Source organism: Ambystoma mexicanum, chromosome 2q (genome assembly GCF_040938575.1).
Source record: "Ambystoma mexicanum isolate Mex_15411 chromosome 2q, UKY_AmexF1_1, whole genome shotgun sequence".
NCBI lineage: Eukaryota > Metazoa > Chordata > Amphibia > Caudata > Ambystomatidae > Ambystoma > Ambystoma mexicanum.
This window is the reverse complement of record NC_090924.1, coordinates 92,613,344-92,632,892: the sequence shown is the minus strand read 5'-3', so window position 1 is coordinate 92,632,892 and position 19,549 is coordinate 92,613,344. Positions and strand designations below refer to the sequence as shown.

General features: G+C 48.5%; 1 protein-coding gene across 3 annotated transcripts in view; it reads left to right on the top strand.

The window, feature by feature from the left end:
* Positions 1–19,549, top strand: part of TEDC2 (tubulin epsilon and delta complex 2) — a 202,938-nt gene that overhangs the window by 74,116 nt on the left and 109,273 nt on the right. The window contains exons 1-3 of one of the 3 annotated variants that reach the window (XM_069646926.1): positions 9,042–9,140; positions 11,223–11,389; positions 12,383–12,438. In XM_069646926.1, coding sequence (XP_069503027.1) covers positions 11,253–11,389; positions 12,383–12,438 — 193 coding nt within the window. In that variant the 5' untranslated portion in view covers positions 9,042–9,140; positions 11,223–11,252. Of the gene's footprint in view, positions 1–9,041; positions 9,141–11,222; positions 11,390–12,382; positions 12,439–19,549 lie in introns of those variants that run through there. The other 2 variants (XM_069646927.1, XM_069646928.1) reach the window with 2 other exon arrangements.

The following is a 19,549-nucleotide window of genomic DNA, read 5'->3' as shown; positions in this document are numbered from 1 at the left end:
CTTTGGGAATGTATCGCAGCTGTTATTGGGTTTGAACTCCCCCAATGTCATTTTTGGTGGTGACTTTAATCTGGTTGTTGATCCTTTTGGTGGATTGTACTGGTCGTAAACCATACATAGAAAGGATGCACATTTTTGCTCATTTCGGACTTTGGTTGAGGATTTTGAACTGACGGATTGTTGGCGGTTGCAACATCCCAGTTCTAAGGAGTATATGTTTTTTTTCTGGGTCTCACAATTCATATTCAAGGATTGATATATTTTTACGGCTGGTGGGGTGACTGCCAATCTTTTGAGTAGTCGGATAGGTTGCATTGCGGTCACGGACCATGCACCCATATTTCTGAATTTGTCTTTGATTTTTGAATGCTGTAGAAGCTTTCAAAGGAGGATGAACACCTCAATTCTTCAAGATGAGGCTATTTTGGATAACATCAGAATGGAGGCAGAATGCTTTGTGAAAGAGAATTGTTCTGATGAACTTAGTAGTAGTGTTACTGGGGAGGCGTTCAAATGCACGATGAGGGGTATTGCTTTGGGCTTGTCGTGTGGCAGGAGGAAGAAATTGGCAAAGGTGCGGTTGGAGACTGAAACCCTTATTGCCGAGGTAATGAATAGTTTGTTGCGTGATCCAGATGGTGCTGATAAGAGAAGGGAGCAGAAAAGGCTGAAAAAAACTTGAATGATGATTTGGGTGCTAGAGCTGAAAGGGATTTATAGGATCAAATGTGCATACTTTGAGAAGGGAGAAAAATGTGATAGGTGGCTCGCCTACAGATTGCGGCAACAGGCTTCGGACGGGGCTATTACATCTATTAAGGATATGAATGGAGTGGTCACTTTTGATCCGCGTGCGATTAATACTGTTTTCAGGGATTTCTACATAAACCTGTATGAGAATGAATCTCAAGTCCCAGTGATTGCTTCTTTGATAATTTGAATGTTCCAAAAATGTCTGATGAGGAGATGGCTGGTCTGAGCCAGCCAGTGACTTTGTATGAGATTAGGACTGCTATTTCCTATCTGAATTCTGGGAAAATGCCGGGACCTGATGGCTTACTGGCTGAGTTTTACAAGATTCTTCCGGAAGCAGCTCTGGGGCTTTTGTGTGATATGTATATTGAGTCTAAAGAGGTGGGTATGCTTCCAGAATCAACCAACCATGCTACTATTTCTGTATTTCTGAAAAAAGGGAAGAACAGTCTCTTGCCTTCCAGCAATCGACCGATAAGTTTGGTTACAGATAACAAGATACTGGCTAAAATTCTTGCTCTACTCATTGAGGATGTAATTCAACGACTTATTCACACGGATCAGTCTGGTTCTGTCAAAAATCGTAGAGCATGTAGCAATATTCGAAACCCTTTGCTAACTATATCACAGAGGATGTGGCTGTATTTTCTCTCACTGCTGAGAAAGCATTTGATCGTGTTGATTGGCAATATATGTTAACAGTGTTGATGGCAATGAATTTGAGTACATTTCCTGGGTTTTCCTTCTGTATGCTCATCCCGTGGCAAATGTTAGAACAAATGGTCTGTTAACTGGTGTTTTCAATCTTTGGAGAGGCACCAGACAGGGATGTCTGCTTTCGCCCTTACTTTTTGTTCTAGCCATTGAACCGCTCGCTATTGCCTTACGGGGTCAATTGTGCTTGAAAGGTGTGTTTTACCATGGGGTTGAGCAGAAAATATGGTTTTATGCAGATGACCTTTTATTAGTTCTTCGGGATTTGAAGATTTCTTTGCCATCTTTGATGAACATCCTGGATCGTTTCCATGCGGTGGCTGGGTATAATATAAACTGGTCGAAGTCTGAGGTTTTACCAATCACGGGGAGATGTGCTAAGTCAATGGTGACTGGTTATGGATTTCAGTGGTGTCTTCACAAAATGAAATACTTGGGGGGTTTGGTTGACTGCAGTGGTGAGTGATATGGTGGAGGTGAACTTGAGTGAGATTTGTTGTGAGCCTGAAGTCGTCTACACAGAGGTGGTCAGCTTTGCTTCTATCGTTATGTGGCAAGACGCCTTGAAGAAGGTTGCGGCCCCCAAAATCAACTATATTTTGAGTATGCTCCCTTTGAAGGTCAATGCATGTTACTGGAAATTGATTGATGTGACTCTTCAATCTTTCCTTTGGGACGGGAAACCTCCTGAATGAAAATTGTGGAAACTGCAGTTACCTGTTGAGAGGGGGGGAGCTTGGGGTGCCCAATTTTATGGCGTATCATCTTGCCTTCTCTTGCCAGTTTTTGCTTCCTTTTCTTGCTGATTCTCCGAGTGCTTGGGCGGTGGCGAAAGCAAGCACTTTGGGTCCTCTTGCCCCACGTGCTTTGCTTACGACAGCTAGCGGACGTGGTAGGAGATCTCGTTTGACTGATTTTCTGAGGGATGTGTGGAAAGACTTTCATAATATATGTGGCTCAATTGCTTTGAAATCACCTTCGTTCTCGGTTTGGCTTAATAAAGAGATTACGGAGGGCGGCAGACCTATACTATGGCAGGAGTGGTTTGTTGGGGGAGTTAATTGGATCGGTGATGTCTATAGAGATGGGAAGTGGGTTGATGTTGATGTGTTGTGTTCGACTTTCACTATTGAAAACCTTTCAGTTGCTGATTATAGGAAACTAAAGAGATGCATTGGTGAGGTTGATGGGAATCAGTCTTTGAGCTTGGAGTTTTTTTACAGTGGGCTGTCGGTCTATTGCAAGCAAGCTGTACCGCCGTATTGTTGCTAATTACAAAGACAACACTGGCCTACTGGATGAATTGAGTAGAAGGCTGGGATGTGAGATCACTATGGATTCGTGGCTTGAGATGTGTGCAAATGTGAAGATCTGTTCGATCAACTTGAGTGAGCGCTCTAGGCAAATTAAAATCAAAATTCTCAACCGGGTTTACTGGTGTCCAGAGAGGCTCAAGAGCAGAGGAATGTCGGATTCGGATTTGTGCTGGTGTTGTGGTATTGAGGTTGGCACTCTTAAACATTTACTGTGGGATTGTGTCCGGGTCAGGGGTTTTTGGCAGGAGATTTGTACTATGTGTTTGCAGGTCTTGAATCGCAATATCAACTTGGATTTCAGGACAATGGTTTTGGGCAGTGGTGCCTTACTTGAAGATTTATCCATATCTGAACAAAAATTCTTGCTTAGGGGTGCGTCAATTGCCAAGAAACTGATCTTGAGGGGGTGGAAGTCCCAGGTCCCGCCTGACTCAAGTGTTTGGATTGATGAGATGGTCTCTTTGGCGGCTGTTCAAAAGTTGATTTACAGAAAGCAGGGTAAATTACGCTTGCATACTAAGGTCTGGGAGGTTTTCTTGAACTTTTACTAGAGGTTTTTTTTTTTTTCTTTCTCAATTTTCTTTTCTTTTTCATTTAGTATCAATATTCATTGGGTGAAGTGTTGGTTGTTTGATATATTTTAATTGATTTGTCTGTTAATTATGTGGTGTTCTGTAGCAAAATGTAAATAAAGAATTTAAAAAAAAAAGATTGGCTCTAAAGTTTCCCAGCAACTGGTGGTAAATTGCCCTGTATATTTGGCCTATCGTTTTTGTGAGGGTTCGCCTAAGTATGCTATATCTTTTTATTTGTTTTATTTTTATTTATTTTTTTTCTGCAATTTTTTAGCTTCATTCTCACCCCCAGCCTATCCATCACTTCCGGGTCTACTGATAGGTTCAGTATTTCCGATTTCTGTCTATGTATTTTTAACCCTGATATCGCCCCAAATGTTTCCAGTTCCTTCGTTGGCACCGGCAACAAACATTCCGGGTCCGACGGAGCCACCAACATATCGTCTGCAAATGCTTTTGCCTTGTGTGCCTGTGCCACTATTTCTATTCCCGTCAGCCGTTCCATCTCCCTATTCCTAGTCAATAGGGGTTCCAGGTAGATAGCATATAGCAGCGGGGACAGTGGGCAGCCTTGTTTAGTGCCCCGCCCCAATGGTACTTTTCCTGAGACTACTCCATTGAGGGCTATGCAAATTGTTGATGAGTTATAATTAGCTCGCACCATTTGAATCTCGTGCCAAACCCCATGTATTTCAATATGTTGAAAAACTGGGACCATTCAACCCTGTCCAATGCTTTTTCCACGTCCAACACCACTAGTATTGCAGGGTTTCGGGTTATTCCTGTCTTCTCTATTAGGTGGCAAATTCCACGTTTGCTTGGATGGTATAAAACCCGATTGATCCTGCCCTATTCATTTCGGCAGCAAGTGTCTTAGCCTATCTGCCAAGATCTTTGTATGTCATTTTGCATCCAAGTTTATTAGTGCTATTGGACAATATGATTCTGGTAGTATTGGGTCCTTGCCCTGCTTATGGAACACCGCCAGTTTAGCTTCATTCATTGATGGCGTGATGGCACCCTTTATCTTAAATGTGTTAAAAAGTTTTGTGAGAGGGGGGGGTCCAGGATATCCCAAACTTTTTTATAAAAGCTCACCGGGTATCCATCCGAGTCCGGGGCCTTATTTTTGGTAGTCCTTTAATGGCCTTCTTTACCTCTTCCTCCCTTACTTCCTCTTCTAGACATTCCCTTTCTTCTTCCGATATCAACGGCCGCGAGATATTCCTCTTTTTTGTCTTCCGATGGGTTGCCTGATGTGTATAGCGTCTGGTAATATTCCCTAAGAATTTACCCCATGTCATCATTTGTTGTCCTATCCTGCCCTTGGCTATTTCGAAGTTTTAAAATTGTCTGAGCCCTGTTTTGCTTTAACTGTCTAGCCAGATGCGTAGCCGCTTTGTTGGCTTTCACGTAGTGCCCTTGCTTCAGATAAAACACCTTCTCGGCCTGCTTCGTTCTGAGCGTCTCTAATTGACCCTGGACGTGTCTCAGCGCCCTCCTTATGTGGTTGTTCTGGTTTTTTGACATTTCCCCCTGTATGTCTCTTAGCTTCCCCTCTAGTTCCTCTTCCCACTGCCGTCTGTTTGTCCCTCCCTGCCTTAAGCGCTATCAAGTGCCCCTTCGTTACAGCCTTGAATGCGTCCCATACCATTTCCTGTGGCGCATTCACTGTTTCATTATCTATAAAATATTGCTCGATCTTCACTCTAATGGATTGAACCTGGACCGGGTCGTGTATGAGATGTGTGGGGAACTTCCATTTCCATAGCCGCCCCTTCATATTTTCCACCAAGATGCTCATTAACAACGGGGCATGATCTGACAGAGAGATGGAGCCTAGCTCTACGTCTCTTACTTTCCCCAGCAATCCTGCGGAACTCCAGATGTAATCTATCTGTGTCAAGGAGCAGTTTACATGCGAGTAGTAGGTAAATCCTGCTCCTGCCCTCTTACCCTCCAGACATCATGGAGGGCGAGTGTAGCCATCTTCCCCTGGCGTGGCCTAGATGAGGCCTGCACACCGTGTACTGTACTCCCACTCCTATCCTGTGTGGGAACCCATGCCATGTTGCGATCCCCTGCCAATATGATATCCCCTTTGGCATAGCTCTCTACCTTCGATAGGAATCCCCTCAACAACCCATCCTATCCCATATTTGGGGTGTATACCGAGGCCAGCGTGACTGTTTGGACCCCAATGGCTGCATTCAGAAGCAAGTACCTCCCCTCCTTGTCGAACATGGTGTCCTTCACTTGTGCTTCCAGCCTATCGTGTAGTGCTATCAACACTCCTGCCCTCTTCTCCCTCGCGTTTGCCAGATATATTTGAGTAAACCCTCTAATTTGGAGTTTCTATGTATCTTGTTTGCATATATGTGTCTCTTAATACATAAGAATGTCTATATTTTCCCCCCACATGAAGTGTTCCACTTTTTTTCTCTTAACAGGGGGTATTGAGTCTCCTTATATTATACGTTCGCACCTTAAGAACCTTCATCTGGATACCCAGCTCTCCCTCTCCCCTAACCCTGTTCCTTACCTCATGCATTTACACTGCTGTGCCCTCCCCGTTCCCCTCCCCTCTCCTCAATCCCCAACTGTGAACATGAGCCCCCAACTTTGAAGCCCACCCCTCCCTTCCCCTGAGGAGGGCCCAGGTTACTATGACCGCTCAGAGGATGTGTCCGCCGTGCCTAGCCCTTGTAACATCCCAGAGAAGTAGTTGTGGGGATTACTAAATGCCACTAAGGATTCCAAGTTGCACCTGCCCTTCCCAGCTCCTTTGGCCTCAAACCTATGATAACATGTTATAGTCTTACCCCCCTTCACCGGGGTGTATCATATGTCCGCTTTCCATCCTGCTCTTGTCCACCTTACATCTGATGATCTTGATCTCTGCTCCTCGCCTCTCCTTCATGTCTTGTTACCACCTTTGCCCTTGTTCATCACTGTTTTCCAGTCCCATGGTTTCCTGCGTCCTCTGTCTCCTCCCGGTTGTTCCACGCTGCCCTCCTTGTGTACTCCTTGTAGATTTAGAATCTGTTCTCCCTCTTCACAGGTCGTAATCCTATGCTGTTGTCCTTCCCATGAAAATAAAAAGGGCAACGTCCATTTTGCTTCATCGCCAGGAATTTCACCACTGGGCCCATCCGTCTACTTTTTTGAAGTGTGGATTGCGCAAGGTCTTGATATAGCTGCACTTCTCATTTATTCGTACCTGCCCCGCCATCCTCGCTTTCCACAGTATCCGTTCTTTCTGGCCATATGATGTCATTGCTACCAATACATCTCGAGTGTGAGCCCGGTTTTCCCGTTCACAGAGTGCCCACTCGATGCACTCGGTCCACCTGGACTAGGTCTTCCGTGTCCGGTGCCAGAATTTCTGCAAAGAGCTGCTGGGCTGTACCTTTCAGAGGCTTGTCCTCCACTGTTTCTGAGCGGTTTTTTTATCCGGATGTTGAATCTCTGTGAGCGGTTTTCCAGGTCCTCACACTGGATCTCAAGATTATGTGATATGCGCATGAGCAGCTCCAATGTTTCGTCGTTCTTTTGTGTGTCCTCCATGTTTTGCACCACCTTTTCAGTGTGTCCGTTCTTTCTTCCAGCTTAGCTACATCAATTCTCAGCTCCTGTAGCTACTGCTTCATTTCTCCTTTCAGAGTCTCGAATTGTGTTTGGAAGGAGGCTTTAAATATTGGTTCTGGAATTCTTTGAACAGCTCTGCATGTCCTCTTTACATAGTGTCATTGCTCCTTCTTCTCTGGTCACTAGAATGAGTGGGCTTTGACTTGTCCCCCCACTTCCGGAGTGCGATGTCTTCTCTGAGCTACACAACTGCTTAATTCATGGTGCTTGTGGGGGTCTGTTGCGTTGCTGACACCGCCTTCCCCCTTGTTTTGGACACATGGGCACCGCTGGGGATCCCACCAATGTTCCCCTGCTTCATGATCTTGTGTCCCAATTCTGCACTGGTCCTGGGGTCTGCCCCCCGCAGCTTCCCCCTCTTGCAGTTCCATTCGCCTCCTTCCTTCGGGTCACTCTTTATCTGCTTCCCGGTTTCTCCAACCTGCTCCTTTGAGAGAGGCCTCTATTCTGTTACTTCGACCCCTTCCTGTTTTCCCCAGGCCTTTTTGTTTCATGGCCTTGTTCCCTTAGTGTGGTCCATGATCCCTTTCTTCTTTTCTGCAGGCTATGTGGCCTTGTCCTACCTGTTGTGTCGCGGTGCTCTAGGGTGGGGTTCCTATCCGCTCCCGCTCGGCCTCCTTGTCTTGTGATCCCCGGGCCTTGTCGGAGTTTCACTCCGGGTCCTGTGAGAAACCTGAAGGTTTCTCACCTGCTAGTCCCTGGAGATCTGTCATCCAGGTGCCCAGGACACGGCCATCACTATTGGATCCAGTTCTAGGGCTGGACCATTGGGGCAGAATCATCTGCATGGGGAGCGGGCGGGGGATCTTCGGAAAGTGGAAGTGGGACACTGACTGGCGAGATGCGGTACCCCCTTTCTTACCACACCTTTTTCCCATTCCACCCTGTAGGATATTTAGAAACTGTAACCCCCCCTTTCCAACACAAACACTTTCTTATACTGTGAAAGACAACAGACTTACACCAGAGCCGTTTACCTGACTTGTCCCAACACACCTGATTGCCCTTTCCCTTCCCCACACGTATAAAACACGGAGCACGAGAGCACACTTTTAGCAAGGACAAAAGCATGCGAGGAAGCAGCTATTCCAGGACAGCAGTTCAAACAGAGAAGAAAAACAGCGAGACCAGAAAGGACAACAAGGAGGGAAGTGCCCTTGCCCTTTTCAACTCAAGCCTGCGAAGCCTCCATGAAAGGAATCATAAGAGCGGGACCTACAGCTGAGGTGTGGCATAACAGATGTCTACGGTGCACATGACCCTCCCACACTAATAACCGAGACGGGGTGGGGGGGCACGCTAGCTACCGTGGTACCGTCCTTTACTCCGGAGACAAGAAACCAGGAGGGCAGCACAGCTGGTGAGTCGGAGAGACTCCGCTCTGTATCCGCTCTGCCTTTGCCCCCCCCTGAGCCCGGTTCGTCGTCGTGGACTCCCTCTTCCCGCTCGTAGGGGTCGTCCCTCACCTCACTCCGGCCCAGGGTTGTCGCCTCTTTCCATCAGTCAGGACGCCGCGTCTTGGTGCAGTGCCTGCCTGTTACTCCCGTTTGCTGGAGCTGGTTATCTCTTTGTGCGATTGGGCTACTCCATACTGATCTCTCGGTTTAATGTGCAGTTTGTTTTGGAGGATAATCGCTTAAGTCCTTCGCCACATTGCTTTATTGCCAGCTGCTGTTGCAGCCCGGTTGTGGGGGGGGCGCTTGCGCACATCCTCCTCCACCAGCCAGCACATTGGAATCCGAACAGATATTTTTAAAATAAGAATATTAACAAACCACTTGGGTATGCTTTTTAAAAAATAAAAAAAACTGCCAGTGCAGGCCTGCAATTAAAAAGCCAGTGCTACTATGACATCAAGGTCAATATGCTCCAAACAGATTAACTCTGTCTTGTGCGTCAGGGTAAATTTTGTTCAGGCAATTTCTCCTCATCCATGTAGCCAGATATAATTGTTTACAAAATGTGTTTGTTAAATGTAAAAGTTTCACAAGTTGTGATGGGTTAAGTAAACATCCTGCACTCTACCCCTCTACAGATTGCTTTCCATTCTGAGCTGCGCCCTGGAAGAATGCGTGGAACAGAAGAGGCTTCTGGAGCATCAGCTAAGGCACTGTCGACGTCTCCTTGAAACCTGGTAAATCGTAGCCACAGCGGCAATTTAAAATTTGCAGGAAGGAGCATCTTTCAGGGTACCGTCAGCTGTGTTGATGTCCATGAGGGCAGTTGCTTCATCCATTTTAAATATTGATAAGAATACTACGACCTCTTAGCTGACTTTTAGATTGTGGCTTAATTTTTAGTTTTGGTTTGGCATATAGTGTGGTGAAACTATTGGCCTGGGGAGTGTAGCTAGAAGGGAAGATGGATATGAATATGGAGAGGGAGATAATCTGCATATTATTGTTTGGGTGTAGCAAATAGTTTTCATATTGGAATAAAGCCTTTCACAGCCTAACCCAAAGGGGCCATACACTATAGTGAAACATTGAACACAAAGCATTATCAGTATTTTTATTATGCATACACTTTGTTCCAATATAAAGTGCAGCTGCTGTCTCTATACACCACAAACACACTGCATCCAGCACTACACGCACACACCTGTGCACTGCACAGTCCAATAGCACTAGACCCACGCACCACCTCCAGCACTGCGTGCATATGATATGATATGATATGGCATTTATAACGCTTCGAGGCAAGGGAGGGGAACAAATGGAGGACGAACAACGATCCTACTAGGCCAGGTGTCATTCAGAATGTGCAAGTGCATGGGAAACACTTGCTTGCACATCCCCCACCCCATTCTCACTCACAATCTCTGCTCATTACTGCACTCCTCGCGCACACCCACCCAGTGCTGCATGGAAACACGGGCCCTAGTACCACTTTGTACACCACCCGGTACTACAGGAAAGTATATTCTCTCTCCTCTCTCCCACTCTCTCTGCCTCCTCTCACCCCCTCTCTATTTCCCCTATTTCTCCCCCTCTCCATCACCACACTCTCATTCCCTCCCCTCTCTCTCTGTCTCTGTCTCTCTCTCTCTCTTTCTCTCTCTCTCTCTCTCTCTGTCTCTCTCTCTCTCTCTCTCTCTCCCTCTCCACTGAGAAGACCTGTGAACTGAGGGCTGTGCAGTTGATGATGGTGGCCATGTGACTTGGAAGGGGGCTGGCCTGACGCACAGTCTCTGCACATCACTGTACACCTTGCGCACACCCACCCAGTGCTGCATGGAAACACGGGCCTAGTACCACTTTGGAACACAACTCGGTACTACAGGCAAGTATATTCTCTCTCTTCTCTCCTCTCTCCTCTTCTCTCTCCTCCCTTCCCTTCTCTTCTCTCCTCCTTTCTCTCCCCTCCCGCTCCCCGCTCCTCTCCCCTCTCCCCTTCTCTTTCTCCACTTCTCTATACACACTCTCTGCCTCTTTCTCCTTCTCTCTCTTCCCCTCTCTCTGCCTCTTTCTCCCTTTCTCTGTTCCCCTCTCTATCCCCACTCTCTGCCTCTTTCTCCCCTTCTCTCTTCCCCACTCTCTCTGCCTCTTTCTCTCTTCCTCTCTATCCCCACTCGCGCTGCCTCTTTCTCCCCTTCTTTCTGCCTCCTCACGCCCTCTATCCCCACTCTCTGCCTCCTTCTCACCCCCTCTCTATCCCCACTCTGCCTCCTTCTCACCCCCTTTCTCCCCTCTGCCGCCTCCTCACCCCATCTATCCCCACTCTCTCTGCCTCCTTCTCACCCTCTCTCTATCACCACTCTCTCTGCCTCCTTCTCACCCCCCTTTCTCCCCTCTGCCGCCTCCTCACTCCCTCTATCCCCATTCTCTCTGCCTCCTTCTCACCCCCTCTATCCCCACTCTCTCTGCCTCCTTCTCACCCCCTCTTCCCCCCCTTCTCTCTGCCTCCTTCTCATCCACTCTTTCTCCCCTTCTCTGCCTCCTTCTCACCCCCTCTCTATCCACACTCTCTGCCTCCTTCTCGCCCCCCTCTTTCTACCCTTCTCTCTGCCTCCTTCTCACCCCCTCCCTATCCCCACTCTCGCTGCCTCCTTCTCACCCCCCTCTTTCTCCCCATATCTCTACCTCCTTCTCACCCCCTCTCTAGCCCCACTCTCTCTGCCTCCTTATCACCCCCTCTCTTCCCCACTCTCTCTCTGCCTCCTTATCACCCCCTCTTTCTCCCCTTCTCTCTCCCACTCTCTATCTCCATTGAGAAGACCTGTGAACTGAGGGCTCTGCGGTTGGTGATGGTGGTCATGTGGCTTGGAAGGGGGCTGGCCAGATGCACAATCTCTGCACATCTCTGCACTCCTTGCTCTCACCCACCCAGTGATGCATGGAAACACGGGCCTAGTACCACTTTGTACACAACTCTGTACTACAGGCAAGTATATTCTTCCTCTCCTCTTCTCTTTCTCGCCCCACTCTTTCTCTCCCCACTCTCTTTCTCTCCCTACTCTCCTATCCCTCTTCTCTCACAATTGAGAAGACCTGTGAACTGAGGGCTGTGCAGTTTGTGATGGTGGTCATGTGACTTGGAAGGGGGCTGGCCTGAAGCTAGTTGGATTCCACAAGGGCCCAGGATTGGTGTATAGTGTCTTTCCCCCCTCCATCCCTCCACACCCACTTTAAGGCTTGACGTCTTTGTGAGCCCTGATCCCACTGCTCTCCTAGCATCTGAATCTAAATCTGTGTTTTTACTTTTTGTCGTGGGAACTTTCAAGGTTGTTTCCCCTGTGATGCTGGGAGAGATTTGAGTGTTCCATCTCCCGCAGATTTCACAAGTCTGCTCTCCTTTGTTTAAGTGCGGCCTTGTAAAAGCGGGCCTCCACAGCCAATTTATGTGAGTCATAATGTGAAATGGTGCCTCCCGCATCACTGCCAGAGGACTGTGTTTCCTCCCTTGTCCGGGGGGGGGGGGGGTTTGAAATGTTGCACCATTGATTAGTTAAACAGAGAGGCTACTTTTCCGATGCTACATTTTTGGGTCCAACCAGGGAGCTGCCATAGCTCTCTGGCTGTCCTTGCTTTATGAAAATGAGTCTCCTCAATGGTTATGGCCCCACGCTTACCCTGTGGGGATCGCTGGTAGGGTTAAGGGTGGTATGGTTATGAGAATCCCTGTGACTATTCCTTTTGTGAGGCTTTATTTCTGAGGGGTGCTGTCCTGTGACTGCCTCTGGCATTAGTGTGGGGACTTAGATGGGGTGGTCTGGGGATCCCCCATATTCCTCCTCAGGTCCAGAGTCCACTAGCTCCGGGTGGACCGCAGCCCCATTGACCACCTCACTGTGAGTTCCCAAGGTTAGGTAGGGAAGTTATTCACACCTGGACACTGCTTTGTTCATTGCCACATGCTTTTGATTTGCCTTATCAGGAAACATCCTGTCCCAGATGGTATGCAGCAGGATGTCAGCACAGCAATTGAGCAAGGTGAGTCTTTTACTGCTCCAAAGTTCTGGAAATAACAAGTGCACTGCAATACTATTTTCCACATTTTAAGTTACCCTACACCTCTTTCACCCACAAAATGAAGGTGGGAAGAGAACCGTGTAGGACAGAATCATATCACCATCTGCCATACAGTAATGGTACTCTGATAGTCAACAAATTAATCTATTGTCAGGTTGAGGATGCACTGGGAGTTAGTTGTGTATTGATCTCCAAAACAGGATTAGCAGCAATTGTGCAGATGCGGATTGGTATACAATTGCAGAGCATGTCATGATTTAAACTCTGATTTAAAGGCATTCTTGCATCCTTCTTTTTGGTCTCTCAGAATGTCTGTGCCCATCTCCATCTCTTGTTTAAATGTTTCCTTATGATTGTTCTCTGGACTTTCGATATTGTTCAGCTTCAGTACTGAGAGACAACAGAGTTTGCAGCTCATCCTTTCTACAGCCTGGTTTAAGAGGGCTCAGGTCACCTTCCTGTATAAAAAGTCCTGATTCCTCCCTCTTCACTGCTGTGATCCTGCTCCTCCTCGATACCAGAATACCATTCCCCAGTCTACTGTGATGAGATAAGGGCCTCACCTATGACACCTGCCTTAGAACAAACATGTCCTTTAATTCCTTCCTGATCTGATTCTGATAGCCTCCCGCACGTTCTCATGTCTCTTCTCTCCAACCTTCCTCTGACGTTTGAACTTCTACCTCCTCCTTGTGTCTCCAACCTCCTCCTGATGACTTAGCTTGCCCTCCCGTATACAATATCCTCCGCTCCCCCCACATGCACAGTACCTAACTGTGAGTCTGATCATATAAAGCCCTATAATGCCCCTGGCAGGGATAGAGCTTCCTGGGTGGATCTGCACATGTGAATTAGTGGGGGAGGGGAGGTGGGATTGGCTCCTTTATTAACCTAGTTTTGAAGTGGAGCTTTGGATCCCAGATATATTTTAGAAAACTATCCTCGATATGTCTTCCCTTACTTGGGGTGATCTTTGTTGAGGTCATTTTTGCACAGGCCTCTTGATAGGGCAGTGCAGCCACTAACCGTAAGATGGTTTAAAGCACCCAGCCAAGCCACAACCCTCTTAAAATTATACAGTGGCAGAGCAGTTAGGCTTGACTTTAGGAGGGGAATATAGGCTAACACAAAGATACAGTAAGTCCACACACTTTTCCATAGAAAGTGCACCACAGTGAGATACTGAAAAAGAAACAAATGTATTATGTTACACATATAGAGACCTCTTTTAGGTAAGTGGATACTTTAGAAACAAAATACAGTCATAAAAATACCCTGTTTATTATAAAAGCATTAAATGTCAGAGACTAAACACCCCGCTATTAATATATTGTATGCTCACTACCTGGTGCAGGCACATTTATTTATTAAAATTTTATTGAGCATTTGTAATGTGCTTTATACAACAAAATTGTGTTTCAAAGTGTCACAAGGCTAAATGGGATGGGAACAGGGAAAATAATAACAGTGGCAAAAAATAACAGTAATGTATATACATTCGTGGTCCTACTAGCCCTTGTGGCATTCGGCCATGCAAGTGCATTGAAGAGACATGCGGGGGAAGGTAATGAAAGGGGGAGCAGGGGAGTGGACAAGCGCTGGAGGAGGGGCAGGGAGGCTGTTCTAAATGGAGGCACCAGCTGAGGAGAGACGCCTACACGCCCACCCCCACTCTCTGCTTGGAGAAGCGTTTGACAGCAGAGTTGGAATTAGAGGAGTGCAGGGCTTTAACAGGGGAGTATTTAGGGAGGGAAAGTTGGAGATAGCATGGCCCCAGGCCCCAGAAGGCCTTGTGGATGATGCAGAGGGTCTTGAATTTGATCTTTGCAGCCATCGGGAGCCAGTGAAGAGATTTTAGGGCTGGAGAGATACAGTCCCCAGGGTTGAGGCCAAGTAGAAGTATTGGATAAGCTGGAGAAGGCAAAGGTAGGAGAGACAGTGATTGAGAAAGAGGCTGTTGCAGTAGTCCAGCATGGAGAGTACCAGCGCTCTGGAGATATTGAGCTTCTGGGGGAAGGTGGGAAAATGAAGAAAGCCTCTGAGAAGGTGCAGCTGGAAATGGGACCTTTTGATAAGGTCCATGATGTGAGGGATGAAGGAGAGAGCGGAGTAGAAGATGTCCCTGAGGTTTTTGGCCTCACAAGATGGTGAGGGCCGAGGGCCCAAAGAGGGTGGCCAGAAGTTAGAAGTAAAAGAGGGCACATGTATCCCTATGAGGAGGATCTCCATCTTACTGTCATTGAAGTCAAACCTGGGTGTATTTTGCAATTGTAACTTGCTAGCCCAGTGACTGTTCTATACCTCTGTACTTGCTTACTCCTTCTGCCTCCTCTCTTCCCACACATGGTGCTTTCCGTTTCTCCCATCTATTCTAACTGCTTCTCTATCAACTATCCTTCCCTTCTCACTAAGTCTGGTAAGAAGAAGCCTCCAACCCTGGTCTCCCTGTCATTGATACCTATACCAGCGCCTCTTCCAGACAGACCCTCACCGACATCCTCTCTGTTGTTCCTTTGCCGGATCTATGGACCCCGCATATGATCTCTGTGCTCTGTCCTGTCTCCTCCTCTCCCATCAATGGGGGCATTCGCTGGGAAGTCCTCATGGCTTCTTTGGACTCCTCCAGAGTCATCCTTAATGTCTACCTAAATGGCACTGTCATGGTCCAATGTCCTCAGTCCAATCTCCTCCTCTTCGATAGGCGGTTCCCTCGCCTCATCCACTTCCTTTCATCTCTGGCTGTCCCCTCCTTTCATTTCTTGGCTACCTTGCCCACTCTTCACTCCTCCTCTGCCTCACCTCAGGCTACATCCACACCTCCGCAGGGCGTACCTCTAATTTGTACCCCTCCCCGGAAAGTCTTTAAGGCCGGCAACCTTCTTTATCTTGCCAACCTCAACTCTCGCTCTGCATGTCAAACACTCCTCTGACATCTGCCACCTCCTTGAAGAACTTGACCTTGATGTCCTTTGTCTTATGGAGACATGGTTTACGGCCAACTCTGTCACAAGCTTTGACACTCTCCTCCCTGAAGGCTACAAGATCCTCTCCGCACCCAGATCCACTCGGCCTGGAGGGGGTGTTGTCCTGATCTTTCCTGAGTGGATTCCTGCCACTACCATTCCCACTCAGATTTACTTCTCTTTCGAATGCCTTGTCTGCAGGCTCTCGCTCTCTCCAAGCCACTCTTACTGTTGCTACTCTCTACAGGCCCCCCTGATCACATCATCTCCTTTCTCTCTGAGTGGGACGATCTCTCCTCCTCCCTCCTGGCCTCAACTCCTCCTCCTTGGTGACCTCAACATCCACCTCGATCCTCCCTGTCCCTCATGTCTGCCCTTTTGGGACCTTTGCGATTCCCTCTCCCTCTCTATCCACCCCTCTGGCCAGACACACTCTGCAGGACACACACTTGATGTCTTGATCTCCTCTGGCCTCCCCCTTTCTATCCATCTGACCACTCCTCTCTCCTGGAGTAACCACTGCCTTCTCTCCTCTCAGCCCTCACTCTCTTCCCCCCCCCCAAGCCAAGCTCATCCCAACACTGCCCCCTACCTTCTCAGACATCCGACCTATGAAGCGTGTGTCAGTTGAGGCTTTCACTGCCACCTTCTCCCCCACCCCTCCTCCTCTGACTGACTCACACAACCCTGTCCCTTCTCTACTCTTCTATTTCAGATACTCTTGATGCTCTTGCCCTTGTCATAGGGATCCGCTTGAAGTCCAAAGCCAAGAGCAATTCCTGGTATGACTCCGACCTAGCTGCACTCAAACGTAAGTGTAGGGCGGCTTAGAGGAAATGGAGGGCTTCTTGTTCATCCTCTGACAAACTGGCCTGTCACCTGCTCCAAAGGCAATATCGACTCTCTGTCCGCACCAAGAAGAGAGTCCACATTCAAGCCTGTGTCTCTGCGGCATCTAACAACTCGGCTGAACTCTTTAAAATCTGCAAGGAGCTGGCCAACCCTGCTGCAGTCTCTTCCCCTTCTCTTGCCTCGCAGGCTCTCTGCAATTCCCTTGCCTCTCACTTTATCTCAAAAACCCAGGACATCCTGTCCACCCTCTCCTCCCTTCCCCCTCCTATTCCCCCTCAGTCTGTTTTCTGACCCCCCTTTAACCACTGCCCCACCCTCCTTCTCTTCCTTTCCTCTTTTCTCCCCTGATGAGGTCTCTAGACAAGTCCGATCTATGAAAACCTCGTCAAAACTGGGCCATCACTGTTCCTCTAAAACCATCAAGGACACATTGACACCCTTGCTCTGGCCCTTGCCGATTTTTGCAACCATTGCTTTGCCACAGGATCCTTCCCCTCCCCTCTGAAGCACTCCCTTGTGCATCCTCTTCTCAAGAAACCCACAGGTGATCCTTCCTGTCCGGCTAACTAACGCCCAATCTCCATTACTCCCTTTCTGGGCAAACTCCTAAAAAAGCTGGCCATCTCTCAGCTTAACCTTCATTCTGACTCTGTTGGCTTTGTCCATGACCACCAGTCTGGTTTCAGAGTGGGGAGAAGCATGGAAACCTCTCCCCTGAAAATCTGTGAAGATCTTCTCTCCAACCTAGACGCTAACATTCCCTCTGTCCTCATCCTATTCGATCCCTCTTCTGCCTTCGACACAGTCAACCATACCATCCTGCTCAACCGTCTCTGTGATAACCTGGGTATCACTGATCAGGCTCTGGCCTGGCTGACCTCTTTCCTCTCTGATCGACCCTCCCAGGTCCAACTGGGGTCCTTCCTATAATCTATCTTACTCTCTACTTGTGTTGTCCCCCAGGGGTTTAACCTCTCGCCCTGGCTTTTCAACCAATAACTGGCAACTCTCGCCCACTGCATTGCCATTTTCTGCTCAAATTGCCAGTGCTACGCTGACGACACTCAACTCATTTTCAGGCTGCCTCGGCCACCTCCTCTCCCTCTCTCATCTCTGATTGCCTAGATGCCATTCAAGATTGGTGTGCCGCCAATGATCTTTGTCTGAATGCCAGCAAGACTGAGATCCTCCTCATAGGCACACCTTCACCATCCTTTCCGCTCACTCTCTGGCCGTCCTCTCTTGGCCCTCCCCCTAACCCCACCTGCGAGGCTAAGAACCTCGGGGTCCTCTTTGACTCCACACTTTCCTTCTCCACCCACATCTCTGAGGTCACTAAAAAGTCAAACTTCCTACTGCACCTCCTTAGAGGTACTCTGCCTTTCCTCTCCTTCCCCCAGAGGCTCACTGTCTCCCAAGCTCTGGTTCTCTCTAGGTTGGACTATTGTAACTGCCTCTTTCTTAATCCACCTGCCTCTACTCTCCGCCTTCTCCAACTAATCCAGAACAGGACTGGGAGACTTGTCCTTGGCCTCATGCCCTGGGATCGTATCTCACCAGCTCTGAAATCTCTCCATTGGCTCCCAGTGGATGCAATGATTAAATTCAAAACCCTCTACATTGTCCACAAGGCTTTCTCGAGCCAGGGTCCAAAATACTGTCAGCTATCCCTCCGCAAATACTTTACCTCTCAAGCTCTTGCTCCTCTTCCTCTAACTCCCTCAAGGTCAGTTGTTTTTCAAAGAAACGATCTAGTAGTAGAGCTCTGTCTTCGGCTCGGTCCTCCCTCTGGAACAGCCTCCCTGCCACTCTAAAAATTGAGGAGAACCACCTCTGGTTCCGGAAGCACCTCAAGACCTTCCTCTTTGCTTCTGCCTTTGCTCCCCCTCTCCCCTGCTGATCTGCTCTCTCTTGGCACTGTGCACCTGGCCACCGTCTGTTCCCCTGGGCCCAGGTACCTGCTCACCCTGCCACCCTCCTGCACTGCCTCCTGGCCACCCCTTGCACTTGGGGACTGTATCTGTACCCATACAGTCCCCCTGCCCATTGTCGTCTTCTTTTTCTGCATCGATCATACTTACCCAGTTCTGCTGCCTGTAAGACAGTACTTGCCACTTGCTGGCTGCACTACCAATGTTTACTGCCTCCATTATCTATTTATTTGTATTTATTTATTATTTATCTGTTCTTTTCTGTGAGCACAGCAGGAGAGTTGGAGTCCAGATTTGCGAACATGGTTTCACAGGTGTTCAAGAGAGCAGTTTCCATGCCTCTGGATGCCCGGAATCCAGATTGATGGTCATGAAGGCAGCCTAAAAGATCAGTGTGGAGGGTCAGTTGGGGGAGGACCAACTTTTCCAAGAGTTTACCCAGGAAGGGGGAGGGGTAGTAGAGATAGTGTGATAGTTAAGCGGGCAGGAGGGGTCAGCAGATGGCTTTTTTAAGAGAGGGTGCACAAGGGAGTGCTTGAGGGAAAGACCCAGTGGTGAAGGAGTGGTTACAGAAGTCAGCAAGAGCCGGGCGAGAGAGGAGATGTCCTTAATGGTTCTGGAGGAGCAGGGGAGTACCTCTTTGGAGGAGGCCTTCATAGAGCGGACCACTTTAGAGACCTCATCCGGTGCTACGGGCAGGAGGGAGGAGAGTGAGAAGAGGGGGTTGCGGGGGGTAGGGGAGCAGGCGTGGGACAGGAGATGGGGTGAGCACAGGATGTCCTGAGAGGGAGGGAGGGAGGGAGGGAGGGAGGGAGGGAAGGAGGGAGGGAGGGAGGGAGGGAGGGAGGATAGAAGCTCCAACAGGCCACTCTTGCTTTTTACCTCCAGTGAGGGCCAAGACATGGGTTCTCTGGGGGATGTGCTTGAGATCTCCTGGGATGGAATGGCAGTGTTTGCCTTTCTGCCCCTCTCCTTGAACCATTGCACTCTGTTAAAAATCCCTAATCTGCATAGCCCCAATGTGGCCAGCGAGGTTCTGGTTTTCGGAGTTGAAACACCCATCAGCCTACCCTCTGATCCAGTTGCCAGAGATTCCCAACATCATACACCAGAACAAACAATGAGTGTGGCATCCCACCCCACAATCCCTCAGCTTACCTGCCTGGTGCCTGAGGTCAAGTCCCTAGCTCAGTTAAATCTGTCAGAGGACAATATGCGCATCATCGAAGCAGTGTGCAAACCCTCCAGAGCAAATGGCTCAGATTTTGTCACTGGTGTCTGGACAGGCCAGTAGATCCTTGTCGGGCTTCGATTGACTGTGTCCTG